The sequence below is a fragment of the Momordica charantia genome, assembly GCF_013281855.1.
Source record: "Momordica charantia cultivar OHB3-1 chromosome 3 unlocalized genomic scaffold, Mcharantia_2.0 BLBB01000003.1, whole genome shotgun sequence".
NCBI classification, from domain to species: Eukaryota; Viridiplantae; Streptophyta; class Magnoliopsida; order Cucurbitales; family Cucurbitaceae; genus Momordica; species Momordica charantia.
The window spans coordinates 16,293,239-16,305,484 of NW_028275161.1; the positions used below are offsets into that span (position 1 = coordinate 16,293,239).

General features: G+C 34.5%; 2 protein-coding genes across 2 annotated transcripts; both read right to left on the reverse strand.

Moving 5' to 3' along the window:
• Nucleotides 1-2,227: 2,227 nt before the first annotated feature.
• On the reverse strand, nt 2,228-7,500 carry LOC111012717 (uncharacterized). Its single transcript, XM_022286971.2, has 5 exons — nt 7,200-7,500; nt 5,332-5,512; nt 5,044-5,166; nt 3,801-4,019; nt 2,228-2,802 (listed from the first exon to the last, which is right to left on the reverse strand). Exons 2-5 carry the CDS (start codon nt 5,488-5,490, stop codon nt 2,347-2,349), a joined length of 957 nt encoding a protein of 318 aa, XP_022142663.1. The 5' UTR covers nt 5,491-5,512; nt 7,200-7,500; the 3' UTR covers nt 2,228-2,346.
• Nucleotides 7,501-8,114: 614 nt separating this feature from the next.
• Nucleotides 8,115-10,294, reverse strand: LOC111012675 (NDR1/HIN1-like protein 1). Its single transcript, XM_022286907.2, has 2 exons — nt 9,719-10,294; nt 8,115-8,445 (listed from the first exon to the last, which is right to left on the reverse strand). The coding sequence occupies exons 1-2, from the start codon at nt 10,202-10,204 to the stop codon at nt 8,293-8,295; spliced, it is 639 nt and encodes a 212-aa protein (XP_022142599.1). The 5' UTR covers nt 10,205-10,294; the 3' UTR covers nt 8,115-8,292.
• Nucleotides 10,295-12,246: the final 1,952 nt, after the last annotated feature.

Genomic DNA, 12,246 nt, shown 5'->3' on the forward strand with positions numbered 1-12,246 from the left:
TTACTACTTTTAAAGTCTTTTTAGTGTACTTTTTCACTGTATAAATAAAAATTGACTAAAGGATCTTGATTCAATGTTAGAACTTAGAAAATATGTAAATGAATGTTTTGACGGCTTTTACTTTTTTTATAATACTTTGAATGCATGATCCGAATAACTCAAACCAACTCAATCTAAATATTTCATAGTTGGACTTGTGTTTGATTCATTATTTAATAAGAATGGTTTTGGTTGAATAAATATACAGCCCCAAACAGTTTGATTGAATTTAAAAGTATATCCAACCGATGAACACCACTAACAAAGATATGAAATTTCCTCCAACTACAACATTTACACAATGAAATTGGAATAGTATGATTAAAACCAATATCAAATGATCACCACATTACGAATGAATTAAAGAAAGAGAAAAAGGAAAAAAAAAAAAAAAAAAAGAAGGTAGGTAAAGAAATTTAAGAAACGAAGGTGGGATATCATGCATAAAACAGAACCCCATATCATTTTCTGGTAGAAGAAACATTGGCCGACATGTCGAGCACGGAGGTGCTGTTGCATTTGGGACACCTGAGATCTAACTTAGACGACATGACGTACATGAGACACCGAGTGCATCCCAACAGCACCATGGCCGCAGCCGCCGTTGCGTCTCCACCGCTATCTGCCGAGTCATTCGACGCCACCGAAAGAGACGGATCTTGCGGTGTCGGTTCGGGCTTCGAGCTGCTGAGGCTTCGACCCATAATTCAGAGCTGAACACTTCAATGGAAAAATGGAGAAGGAGAATGAACAGAGAAAAAAAGGGCAAACGAAATCTTGCTTTTATAATATGATGTGAAGATATTATTTAGAAGTGAAGGAAGAAGTAGACGGCAAAACGTGGAGGAGCATACAATTATAAGGTCTAAGTTATCATTTAATACAAAGTTTGAATATTGACCTTTATGTTTTTGCCGGTTGGAAAATCCAACTTGGTTTTGAAAATCATCTCAATAACTTCTTTGAAATGGATACGTATGGCTTCTAATCCACAAGTTTATGTTATGACTAGCTTGTCAACTTAATGAACTTAATTCACTAACCTACCACGAGTGATAAGAACAACAAAATCCAAGAACGTAATAACTCGAGGGCTTGCAACTAAAACTATTTATGCTTTCACACATCTAGAGTAATAAATGTCATAGCAAGAGCACTCTAGAAAAAACTATGGTTAAGAATTCAAGAACCTAGAAGGCAAGAAAGAAGTTGAAATAGAGTTGTTAGGAAAATTTTACTATGATGCACGAGTCGAGAGTCGAGAAGCTATAATGATAAGAATGATAATATACAGAATGCAAGATGTCGATACCGAAGAGTAGCCAAATCGAGTATGAAAGTAACTGTTTAGCGATGCTGCCAATACTCTAGACCCGCTTCGTATCATTTTGTTTAGCATCAACCTCTTGAGACATGGTGTACCTGCCATTAAAGATGAGAATATTCAGTTCACTAATTAGAGGCATGTTGTATTCCAAAAGTGTAATGCATTCCTTATGAAGGATAGACTTCCAAACAAAGCAAAGTTGCTTTAGTTATCTTAAGAAATTGTTGTGTAGGTTGGAGATATAAATTTGAGTTCCTCTATTATGGCTTAGTTGAGGGGCTTCATTCAATTTTTGGGTCCAAACAAAGTTGGAGAATCTTTCCATATCCTGATGATAAAAGAGTTGGTTGAATATAAAGTTCAGAAGATTCTACTTTATACGATTTGCTTCCAACTTAATGCATTTGGCATGCTAGGCAAAGGCAGGGGAAATTATGTCCAACTTCTAATAACAATTCACATGTTTCATAATAACATTCCATCATTAAATGCAAGAAGAAAGCAGATTTGGAGGTTCATGTATCGTGTGCAATCATCACGTGCAAGTTTCAATGCAATGTGACCCAAAAAAGAACTGTTGTGGGGGCCATTTAACAACCTAAATATAGCATTGGTCAATTTATGACAAAAAGGGAGAAAGTAGTAAAAAATGTTCCAAAACTAAGGCTATTTTGTTTCAGTTAACAAGTGATACCTTTGATCTTTGTTTCTATTAAGGGGAAGTTTACTTACTCTTGACGAAGAATAAGCCGTAACTTCGAGCAGCTCGTTCATCGGGATTCATCCGTAGCTCTCCCAATCAGTAACACATGGAATTTCATATGGACCATAAAAGCAAAAATGTAATGTCACAGCCAAAACTCAAAAACAAACTTAAACATTAAAAGATTTTACTGTTAAGAACATAATAATCAACTATCCTAGATACAACAGTAACATGTACATATTTGCCCTCAGTTTAATCTAGCTCAACAAGGATTTCACACATCCTTGGCTCTTTTTCGAGCCAAAAACCGCTCTTTTGCAGCAGTGACAGCATCTTCACTTCTTTTATGATGGTCGCGCTTTGGTTGTTGTTCACCTTGGCCGTGCTTGGGTTGCTCCTGAACTGAGGTTTTATCATGTAACGAAGGGGGGCTGACATCAGATGGTGTTGTTTTGTTTGAAACCAAAAAGTCTTCTTCAGGATGCTCTTCAACCATCTTGGCAGACTGGGAAGGTAAATTGGATTGTTTCGAAGACTGAGAGTTATTAGACGTATCAGCATTTGCACTCTCTTCATGCTTTTCCAATTCCCTGACTTCAGAATGCTTCTCTTGTTCCTCTGACTGAAGCTGCTTTGGAGGTTCCCTTGACTTGACTGCATTTTCGGCACCAAAGGCAATATTCTTTTGAAGGTTGAAGTAAAAGTCACTAATGTCGCTCTTTTTGGTAACCTTCAAAAATAGCAGGAAAAAGAACAATCAGTTAATTGGCAGTCGATGGAAAACACACATTTACTGAAAGTATAACGCTATCCTAAAGATAACCCATAAAGGAGATCATAGAGATGTGCATTGCACCATCGTTATGTATAATGATAAAGAGGAATTATTCTTGCCCCTAGTAGTCCGAAGTTTCATTCTTGGCCTCCACCATTGATCAAATGGGAAAATTATTTTTTGAGAAACAAATGGAGATCCAATGTCTCTACCAAAACCAATTAGAGAGAGGTTTTCTGCCTCTTTAAAATCTAGCTTATGAAGAAGCTTCTCTTTTTGCCACCTTTTCTGGTCCACCACTCCATTTGCGATTAGAATTTAGTCAATTTATCCATTCTTCACAGATATCCTTTTGTTTGGTTTAATACAGCCTAAATATGGACCCAACGCCACTTCCAAAACTCCCTGCTTAAATTTCTATATGCACCTTCCCTAACTCCAATTCCTACCCAATGATTATTTCTTGAAAAAGGTGGTGGGAACCTTGAAGGAAACCTTAGGTATTCTACTAGCTTCTAGAGAAACTTGCAATAAAATAATTTTTATCAGCATGTTCAGCATGGTTGCAAAACCAGTAAAAAGACCTAGTTTACTTTCATAAGGGGGAGGATTCAAGTCCGAATCCCAGTGGATGCAATAGAAACAAGTTGGATTATGCTTACTTGGGCCTACAGGACTACAATATGGTTGACTGCGTGGATATAAACAGCCGGGATGCAAGAATAGTACTATCCCAAATCAGTACACTGTATATAGCCAAGGGGGGTAGGATATTACAGTACCAAAGACCATAAACAAACTAGTATGTGAACACCAGCAAACTAGCAGTTACGAAAATCAGGGAAATCACATTAGAACATACACTTGCTCATTTTGACACTACACAAGACATTTCATAAAATCATAAAAGTAAATAAATTTAGAAAAGACAGAATGAAAAAAACTGTACATACATCCTCTTTCTCCTCCCGAAGTTGTCGGAGACGCTCTTCCTCCATCCATTTAGCTTGTTCTGCAAGTTTCTTTTTGTAGGCACCAGTGACGAATTTGTCCTTACCAGCATAAAGATGATCCTCTTTGCTTCTCTCCTTGGCCAGTTTTCTTTCATATATGATCTCCTGCTCCCTTTCTCGCTCTTTTGCCTTTTTCATCAAATTTTGGATGTACTTAGGCTGCAATAGAAAAGCAGTGAGCCAGTAAGTGTTTTGAGTCTTTTGACTATAGTAATATAATTGGATTAGGGTCAAATACAATGAGATATTGTATTTTTATATATTTTTGGTTTTCTCTAGGCCTAAATTTTTATATTTTGTTAAGTTTTAGGATAATTTTTTTAGTTAGACACAATGAGTAATAGTTAGGTAAAAGCTCCTTCGGTTTCTCGAAATCCTAAATCTAATTGGATTCTAAGTCCTATTTCAAATCTAGTAGGATTCAATGTTTTGGTTATGTTTACTTATTTTAAATCCAGCTGCATCAATTACCTACCAAGATGAATAAAGTTCTAATCAGTTTTCCAGCAGATAATTTTCTGTTGAGACTTCTGAACTAAAGACTAAAACTCTAGGTGAACTGCAATAGAAAATATTGGAGTAGTTTTTATATCTTACCATTTCCATTTATACTTTTCTTTTTCTTTTTCTACATGTGTCCAAGAATCTCATAACCAAACTATTTAACAGCTTTTAATCCAATAATTAGTTAGGCATAAAAGTTGTCTTCAAAGAGCCAGGCCGTTAGTCTAAATCACAAAGCTCACAACTCCAACAGCTTCCATTAGGATGAACAAAAGTACAAGAATAGGGGTCAAACAAAAACACAAGCCCCAAAATGAAAAGAAGCCAACAATAAGAATTACCAAAATAAACTCCAACTCCTTAAAAGAAACTCTAATTCCTGAATCAAAAACAATGATATTTAATTTAGTTGAAAAAACCCAAAGGAAGATCTTGAACGGACCAAATAAACCTAGTCCCACGACCCTTCTATGCTCTTAAAAACATTTTTATTTTTCTCCTACCAAATATTCCAAAGAATAGTGAAGTAAATGGCACATACTAAAGAATTAACAATGAAAAGTTTATCCCTTTTGTGAAATCAAGATAATAAAACTTATATGATTAATTAAACCCTTCAGAAAAAATCTGAAAAGAAAACAAAGGAATCAAGCATGTTAGGAACCAAACTATGACATACCTTTCTCTCTTCACGATCATGTGCTCGAGGTTGAACCATCCTTTCTTTCATTTCATCATAGACACCATCATAGTCAAAAACAGATGGATCCTCCTCTAATGCTTTCTTGTGTTGCTCCTCAATCTAAATTTATTTTTCAAGGGAATCAGAAATAAGGCTAGAATAAGCATACAACTTCGAGATTCTTGTTAATGACATTATCTTAGCTTAATAAATAGCTGCTAATGGTGATGGAAAAGTACCAACACACAGGGAAAAAAAAAAGTCATCTAGTACAAGCTAGCTTACATCCTTAAGGGCCTTATTCTTAGTAGCTTGGCGGGATATCTCTCTCTCGACATCATTATCATCATCATCTTGAAATCCCAGGGAAGGAGGAAGGGGTGGTCTTGTAGGCTGCTTCTGCTGCGATGGCTTAACCCTAAGCTGCAAGCCATACTTGCTCATTTTTACTGTCTTCTACTGGTTCCTGTGAAAAAGTGAATATAACTCATGAAGCACACATTTTCCTCAAGGAAAGAATAGACATACAGAAAATTACTAAAAAACTAAGAAAGCTAAATCTGAAAATTATAATCCTGTCTTTTAATTACAAGTGGCAAACCATGCAAATACCGAAGTATTTGGAAGAAGCAGTCTAAGAAGCATCATAGACAGATAGATCCACACCCTGCTAGACTACCATTAACTTGTAAGTTAAGTTTACCTGGCCATGCAAATATATGACTGAAGAGAACTTACAAGTCAAGAATGAGCTCCAATTAGCCCAAATATCAGAAATTGAATAATTACAAAAAAAATTACTAAGCCAACACTAAGAAACAGAAACGGCATTATCATTTACACTTGAAAGCTAAAAAATTTGTATTCATACATGAATAAACAGTGTTATGATGTGCTGTAGAACTCAGCTTTTTTTATACAAATGCAAAAACAAACAAAATCTTAAAGTCTAACTTGCATTCTGATTCAAGCAAACTTCTTGCTTTCTCCCTTGGCTTTAGTTAGCTTTCAAGCTTAACCATTCTCACATTTACATACGTACAGGTTCAAGTAAAGCCACTCAAATTTTGGGGGGTTGCATAACTAAAAATGGATAGATCCGAAACTTTATCCCTAATCGAAACCTTTCAAGATGACAAGAGAAAAGTGTCATATATATAGAAGTAGAACCTTCTTAATCTACACAGCTAATCTTGGTAAGAGGAAAGTATTAATCCATGCTTACGCTTCCAAACCCCTTTTCGCTGTTCGGGTATTTTCCTCTAATGTTAGATGAGGAACTGCTAAATCGCATTCAATAGACTAATTTGTTTTTTCTTTTTCATAGGAAACATGATTATTTCATCGAAAATTTGAAGCTATAGAGAGGAAAAGAGGAAGACACTCTCTAGGAAAAGATCCTATTACAAAAACCTTTCCAATTGGCTGATAAAGAAGAAAATGTGTGATTCTGATTACTTACAATTTAATAAAAGTAATTTGAGACGGCATTCCAGGAGGAAGAAGCAACACAAATTATAAGATCCCAAAATATCTTCCCACCATCATCGGACATCGTGAAAAGTTATTCTATAAGCCTTTCCAAGTTACTGCTAAGACCCACCACCAATCAGCTACGTGCCCAATATGGCACTACGAAAGTAATGGACTATAACTATACAAAGTTAAAAATGGCTATAATTTATTCATGAATAACAGGCTCAATACTATTTCGACAACAAGGAGCTGTGGAAGTTAGTGTTATCGGCTGTCCCAATGGATGGGAAATTTTAAGCATTGCATCTAAGATGATGGCTTTACCTATGGGACATATTATTCCCCAAAGAGTTCGAATTAGCTTGTGTTAGTTACTCGGTTGCCACTCCCCCCCGGCTCCTACCCCAATTACTTGGTTCACACATTTCGTCGAACAGGTGGTGTGCGGTCCCACATTCATCTTTTAACTCAAATGTTTGTGTTTGATTAGATAGTAGAAGCATTTTCTTTTTAAAAAAGCCTAAAGCAAGTAATCGATATGGAATAATCTGTAAAAGCAAGTAATTGATATGGAATAACTTCAAAAAAATTGGCCTGGTGAAAGGGATATTTCAGAATATTTGCCCTAATCTAGAAGGAGGGAGGGAGTGAGGGAAAAGAGAAGAAAGAGAACGCACCTTCAATGTGCCCAATCGTTGAGAAGGAGAAATACTGGTGAACCAGAAACTCAGAGCTCTCCTTGTTAACGCAACCACGAAGGAGACGATCGGAACCTCGCAATTTCAGCGGCGCTAAGTGGAAGCTCGCCGGAGAGGAGACAACCGAAAGTAGATTAAGGCTTCAAATACAGTGAGAGATTCGAGGGAGAAGGAAGATCACTGGAAATTAAGGTTGGATCTCAGGGGAGCAGCGGCAGGCGTGAAGCAACAGAGGGAGGGGAATTTTTTTTTCTTTTTTCCTCCTAATTTATTTCCTCTTCTTTTCTTTTCTCTTTCTAGTTTTTTTTTTTTTTTTTTTTTTTTAAGATGGAGCTGGGAATTGGGCCTGGATGAATTGGGCTGCCAGAAAAAGAGCTGGGCCTGAGATACATGTGGTTCGGTTGGTCCGGTTCTTAAAAAACCGAGTTAAACTGAAAATATTTGGTTTTTAGTACATGAGAATGGGATTCGAACACACCACATTTTGATCAAAAGTAAGTATCTCAACCAATTGAGTTATGTTGACTATCAAATAATGGATATTTTTTTGTAAGATAACTAAACCACACTGTCGAAGAGAGATTACTTTACTACACAATCACTTTTTTAATTTTATGTATTTCTATTATTATATTCCCACTCATTTTGATTTTTTTCCACTTATTTTGTCTTTTTTTTCTTTTGAGTTAAATAGAACCACCATCTAGGTGTCTTATTCATTGATTTACATTCAGATTCTACTATATTTAATCGATGAGTAGATCCCACTAAAATTTTTTGAGTCACTAATAATACACAACGTCCTAATTTTAACCTGACATATTTTTATTGGTCTATTTCTATTGCGGGATCTCACTAAATTTTATGAGTCATTAAGAACACTCACATTCCATATGATTCAGTATTTTGAACCGTTCTAATTAAGGGTCTACATTGTATTAATGTAATTTATATATATATTCCAACAATTCTCATGGCTGGCACGGCAACTACATAGAGAGTTTTTAACAAGATGGGAAGAGAAATTAAAATATTAAAAAAAAAATGAAACAATTATTTATTATCTGCCACGTCAAATGTCGACATAACAAGCTTGAACGAACTGAAACTTCATGGCCGGTCCGAAGGCGATCCCTTGCTTCGGGTCGCCGAACCTTATGTACGCCGGACAGTTCGCGTTCAGCCGATATCTCCCGGAGATCCAGCTCCCAACCTTCCACCGAACCTGTCCAATAACAATTTAAATTTTAGAAACAAAATAATAATTAAATTTTTCCTTCAAAATTTAGATTAATTAAATACTATTTTATTTTTATTGATGTAATTTCGAACTTTTAGTTTATTTTAATTCTTGTATTTTTAAAATGTTTATTTTAATCTCGATACTTTTTAAAAAGTAATTATGTTGGTCTCTATTTGTAAAATTTTAGTACAGGTTTTACACATAAAGAAAATCCTTTAGTATATAGTCAGGGTTACAATTCAAAAAACGTATTGAGTATGATGTTGGGTTGAAATTGTGATAGAAAAAAATGAGATTACAAACAAAATTAAATAACCAAAATGACTACTTTTTAAAAATACGTGGACCATGATGAATATTTGACACGGATTTAAAATGAACCAAAGTTCAATGATCAAGATAAATATTTTGAAAGTACAATGACCAAAATAGATCAAAGCTATATTTTAATTTAAAATTTAATATTGATTATCGGTTGGTTTAACTTTGTGCTAGTTTTGAACGTCTATACTTAGGTGTTGTTCACCAATTTTACATACAGTTAAATTTTGACAAGTAGAAGAGATAGAAAAAAAAATTGGATAACTTATTTGTTTTTGAAAAAATTAAAGAGTACCCAATAAGCATGTAAGTATTATTAGGGGAGGTGTTAACAATATAAATAGAAATATTAAATTACTGTAATCTAAGGGGAAAAAAGGTTCAAATAATCTAGTTTTGGTTGGAAAGTTTCAAGACCCTTCATTTTTATCTTCTAATTTTGATTGGAAAGTTTCAAGACCCTCCATTTTTTAACTTCTAAAATTTTTATTTGTCTTTCTAATCTTTTTAGTTAATTTTTTAAATCTCTAATTTAAAATTCTTACACTTTCAAAAGAATTAATTATTTTTGTTTTTCTTATTATTTTTTATTCAAAATTTATCCATTTAATACTTCACTCAACTATAAGTTTGATCCTCATCTTCACGTGTTGTACTAAAAAAAATTAATAATAAAATAACAATACGTATTCACGTCAACAAATTAAAAGGACTAATAAATTATTGTCTTATTTAAAATTTTAGAGAATCACAATCAGATATTTTGAAAATTCTTAACACCAGAAATAAAATGTAGTTCAAAATTCATGAATTAGACTGCATATTTTAAATGTCAAAGATTAAAATAAAATTTTTTAAAGAAAGACCTTAAAAATTTAGGACCAAAATGACATTGAGATTGAATAAACATTTGGATTAAGGGTGATTCAACTACCTGCCCATTGACTTTGATACTGAACAGCATGGCTCCAACATTGTTATCCTCGCTCAAAGCCCCTGCAAACTCCGGCGACACCGGCACGGCGTCGCCATACAAGAACGGGGACCAAACAACGACGTCGTTATGGCCTTGGTACGTCGGCGGCAGCACGGTGGGGAGCGTGACCTGCTGGCCGCGGTAGGCGGCGTAGACATCCATTTTCTGGTAGTAAACGCCAATGCGGCTGTTAGGGTTGCGGGACGAGACGGTGATCTGCATCGTGGCGGAGATGGTGATCGGCGGGACGGCGGAGACGTTGAGGGCGAAGACAGTGACGTCTTGGAGGATGAGGCGCGGCTTGGACGGTCGGAGGATGGCCCATATGAGGAAGATCACGACTCCGACGAGGAGGACGACGGTGAAGATGGCGCAGGCTATGCGGCGGTAGAGACGGTGACGATCGCAATGGTGGTGGTGGTGGTCGCAGTCCTTTACCGTCATTGTAAAGAGAGAGACAGTGGTTTGAAAGGAAGCTGTAAAAATAAGAGTTTGGGAAATTTTGTTGGTCTAGTGTTTTCTTTGGCTTCACAAACAAGATAAGATATATATACTAATTCCCATGGGAAGTACGAGATCCAATTATTGGATGATTATATTTGGGAATGTAATTATTTTAGTTCAATATAATATATAGGTGAAGAATTAAATCTCTTATCAAAGATCACTAACGAGTTGAATTCTATCCAGATTAGTATATTACCTAACACCAATTTAATTTTAATTTTTCTATCATTTTTCAATTTTGGATTTTGTTTTTCAATTATATATGTTGTTAGTGCGAGTAAAATTAAAAATAAATTACATGTAAAATTTATCTAAAGTTGTCAATTGTTATAGTATATTTTTGGTCCGCTCACATTTTCCATAGTAGCAAGTAGGGATGACAATGTAATAAAGTAGAATATATATAGTGTAGACGTTGCATTATTTCACATCTCAATTTTAGGATTTTTTTTTCTTTTATTGCAATCGATGTTGTGACTTGCTTTAGTAAATCATTGTATAGATTGAACAATATTGTGATCAGTGTATGGCTCGAAAACTTAAAACTTAATTCTCAAGGCATGTGATATACTCAAGACCCATTAAGCAATTGCCACTACACCATCTTATGAGGACAATCTTAGAGATCCTTTAAAATCGCTATTTCCACATCATGTCTTAATTTGGTAAACTCGGGTGGGTGAAGTGAGAATATATTCTCATTCCCATCCCCGAACAAATTAGAAATTCCTCCACCCGAGCAATTTCGACCCATGAAAAAAACATTTGCCATCTCTAACAGCAAGTAATTTTGAGTTGGGTAAACTAATTAGACTATGTTTATAATTTTGAAAAGGAATTGGTAGCTTGAAAATGGAGTCAAATGATAAGTACTTGGGAAACTTAAAGAATAATATATCTTAGTGTTGAGAAAATGGTGGTTGTGAGTAGTAGGTGATTTTGGTGGGTTGATAGAGGGAGAGTTAGTTCAATTCCTTGCTTTAAAGGGAAAAAAGAAATCGCCCTTTTGAAGACTATGAGTTTGATGAAATCATTTCAATGCAAAAAGAAGAATCAATATAATGCCATCTCCAACTTCCTAACTTTTTAAAAGTCCCTTATGACATCTCATTTAAACCTAACCTTTCATATCGATTCCGATTCTGATCCCTTTTTCTACTTTTTAGTAGTTATTATTTTAATTAGCTATTATCAAAATATAATTATCGCTGTGTCAGTATATATTGTGATTGACTCTCTTTAGATTAGACAATCTCAAATAACTAAGTTCGACTTAAAAATTTTATTAACCCAACTAGTTCGTTCATTGAATATCTATTCTTTTTTTCCTTTTTTTTCTTTCTTTTGAGTACGATATATGAGGATAGGGATTCGAACTCTCACAACCTTAAGATCGAAAATCACTAATTTAGGATGCTATTAACGTTGTTCAAATTCTCACTCCCACCCCTAACTATAAACACTACCACTTTTATTAATTTTGAATTATCAATGTGGTTTTAATTTTTAAAATTATTTGTGTATATAGCAGTTTTGAAACTTGAATAAATGTCTCAAACCAGCTCATGAAATATTCAAGCTATTAAAAAAACACTATTAATGTAGAGAGGCCTTAAAGAATTTAAAGGAAATAAGTTCAAATAATATATAGTTATCACTTACCTAGGATTTAATATCTATGAGTTTCTTTGTCAATCAAATATAGTAAGATTAGACAGTTATCACGTGAGATTAGTCGAAGTGTACTATCTAGACATTTACAGATATAAAAAAAAGGGTGAAAATATTATTTTATGTACTTTTAACTTTGACTCATTTTGGTCCATGTATCTTCAAAATGTTCGTTTTTGTCCCTATACATTTACCCAAATTCTACGTATAATAAAAACCATTTGATACAAAATCATGGTTACATTTTAATAAATATATTGAGTTATAGCATTGTGTTGAACTTGTGATAGAAAAATAATATTTTAGAT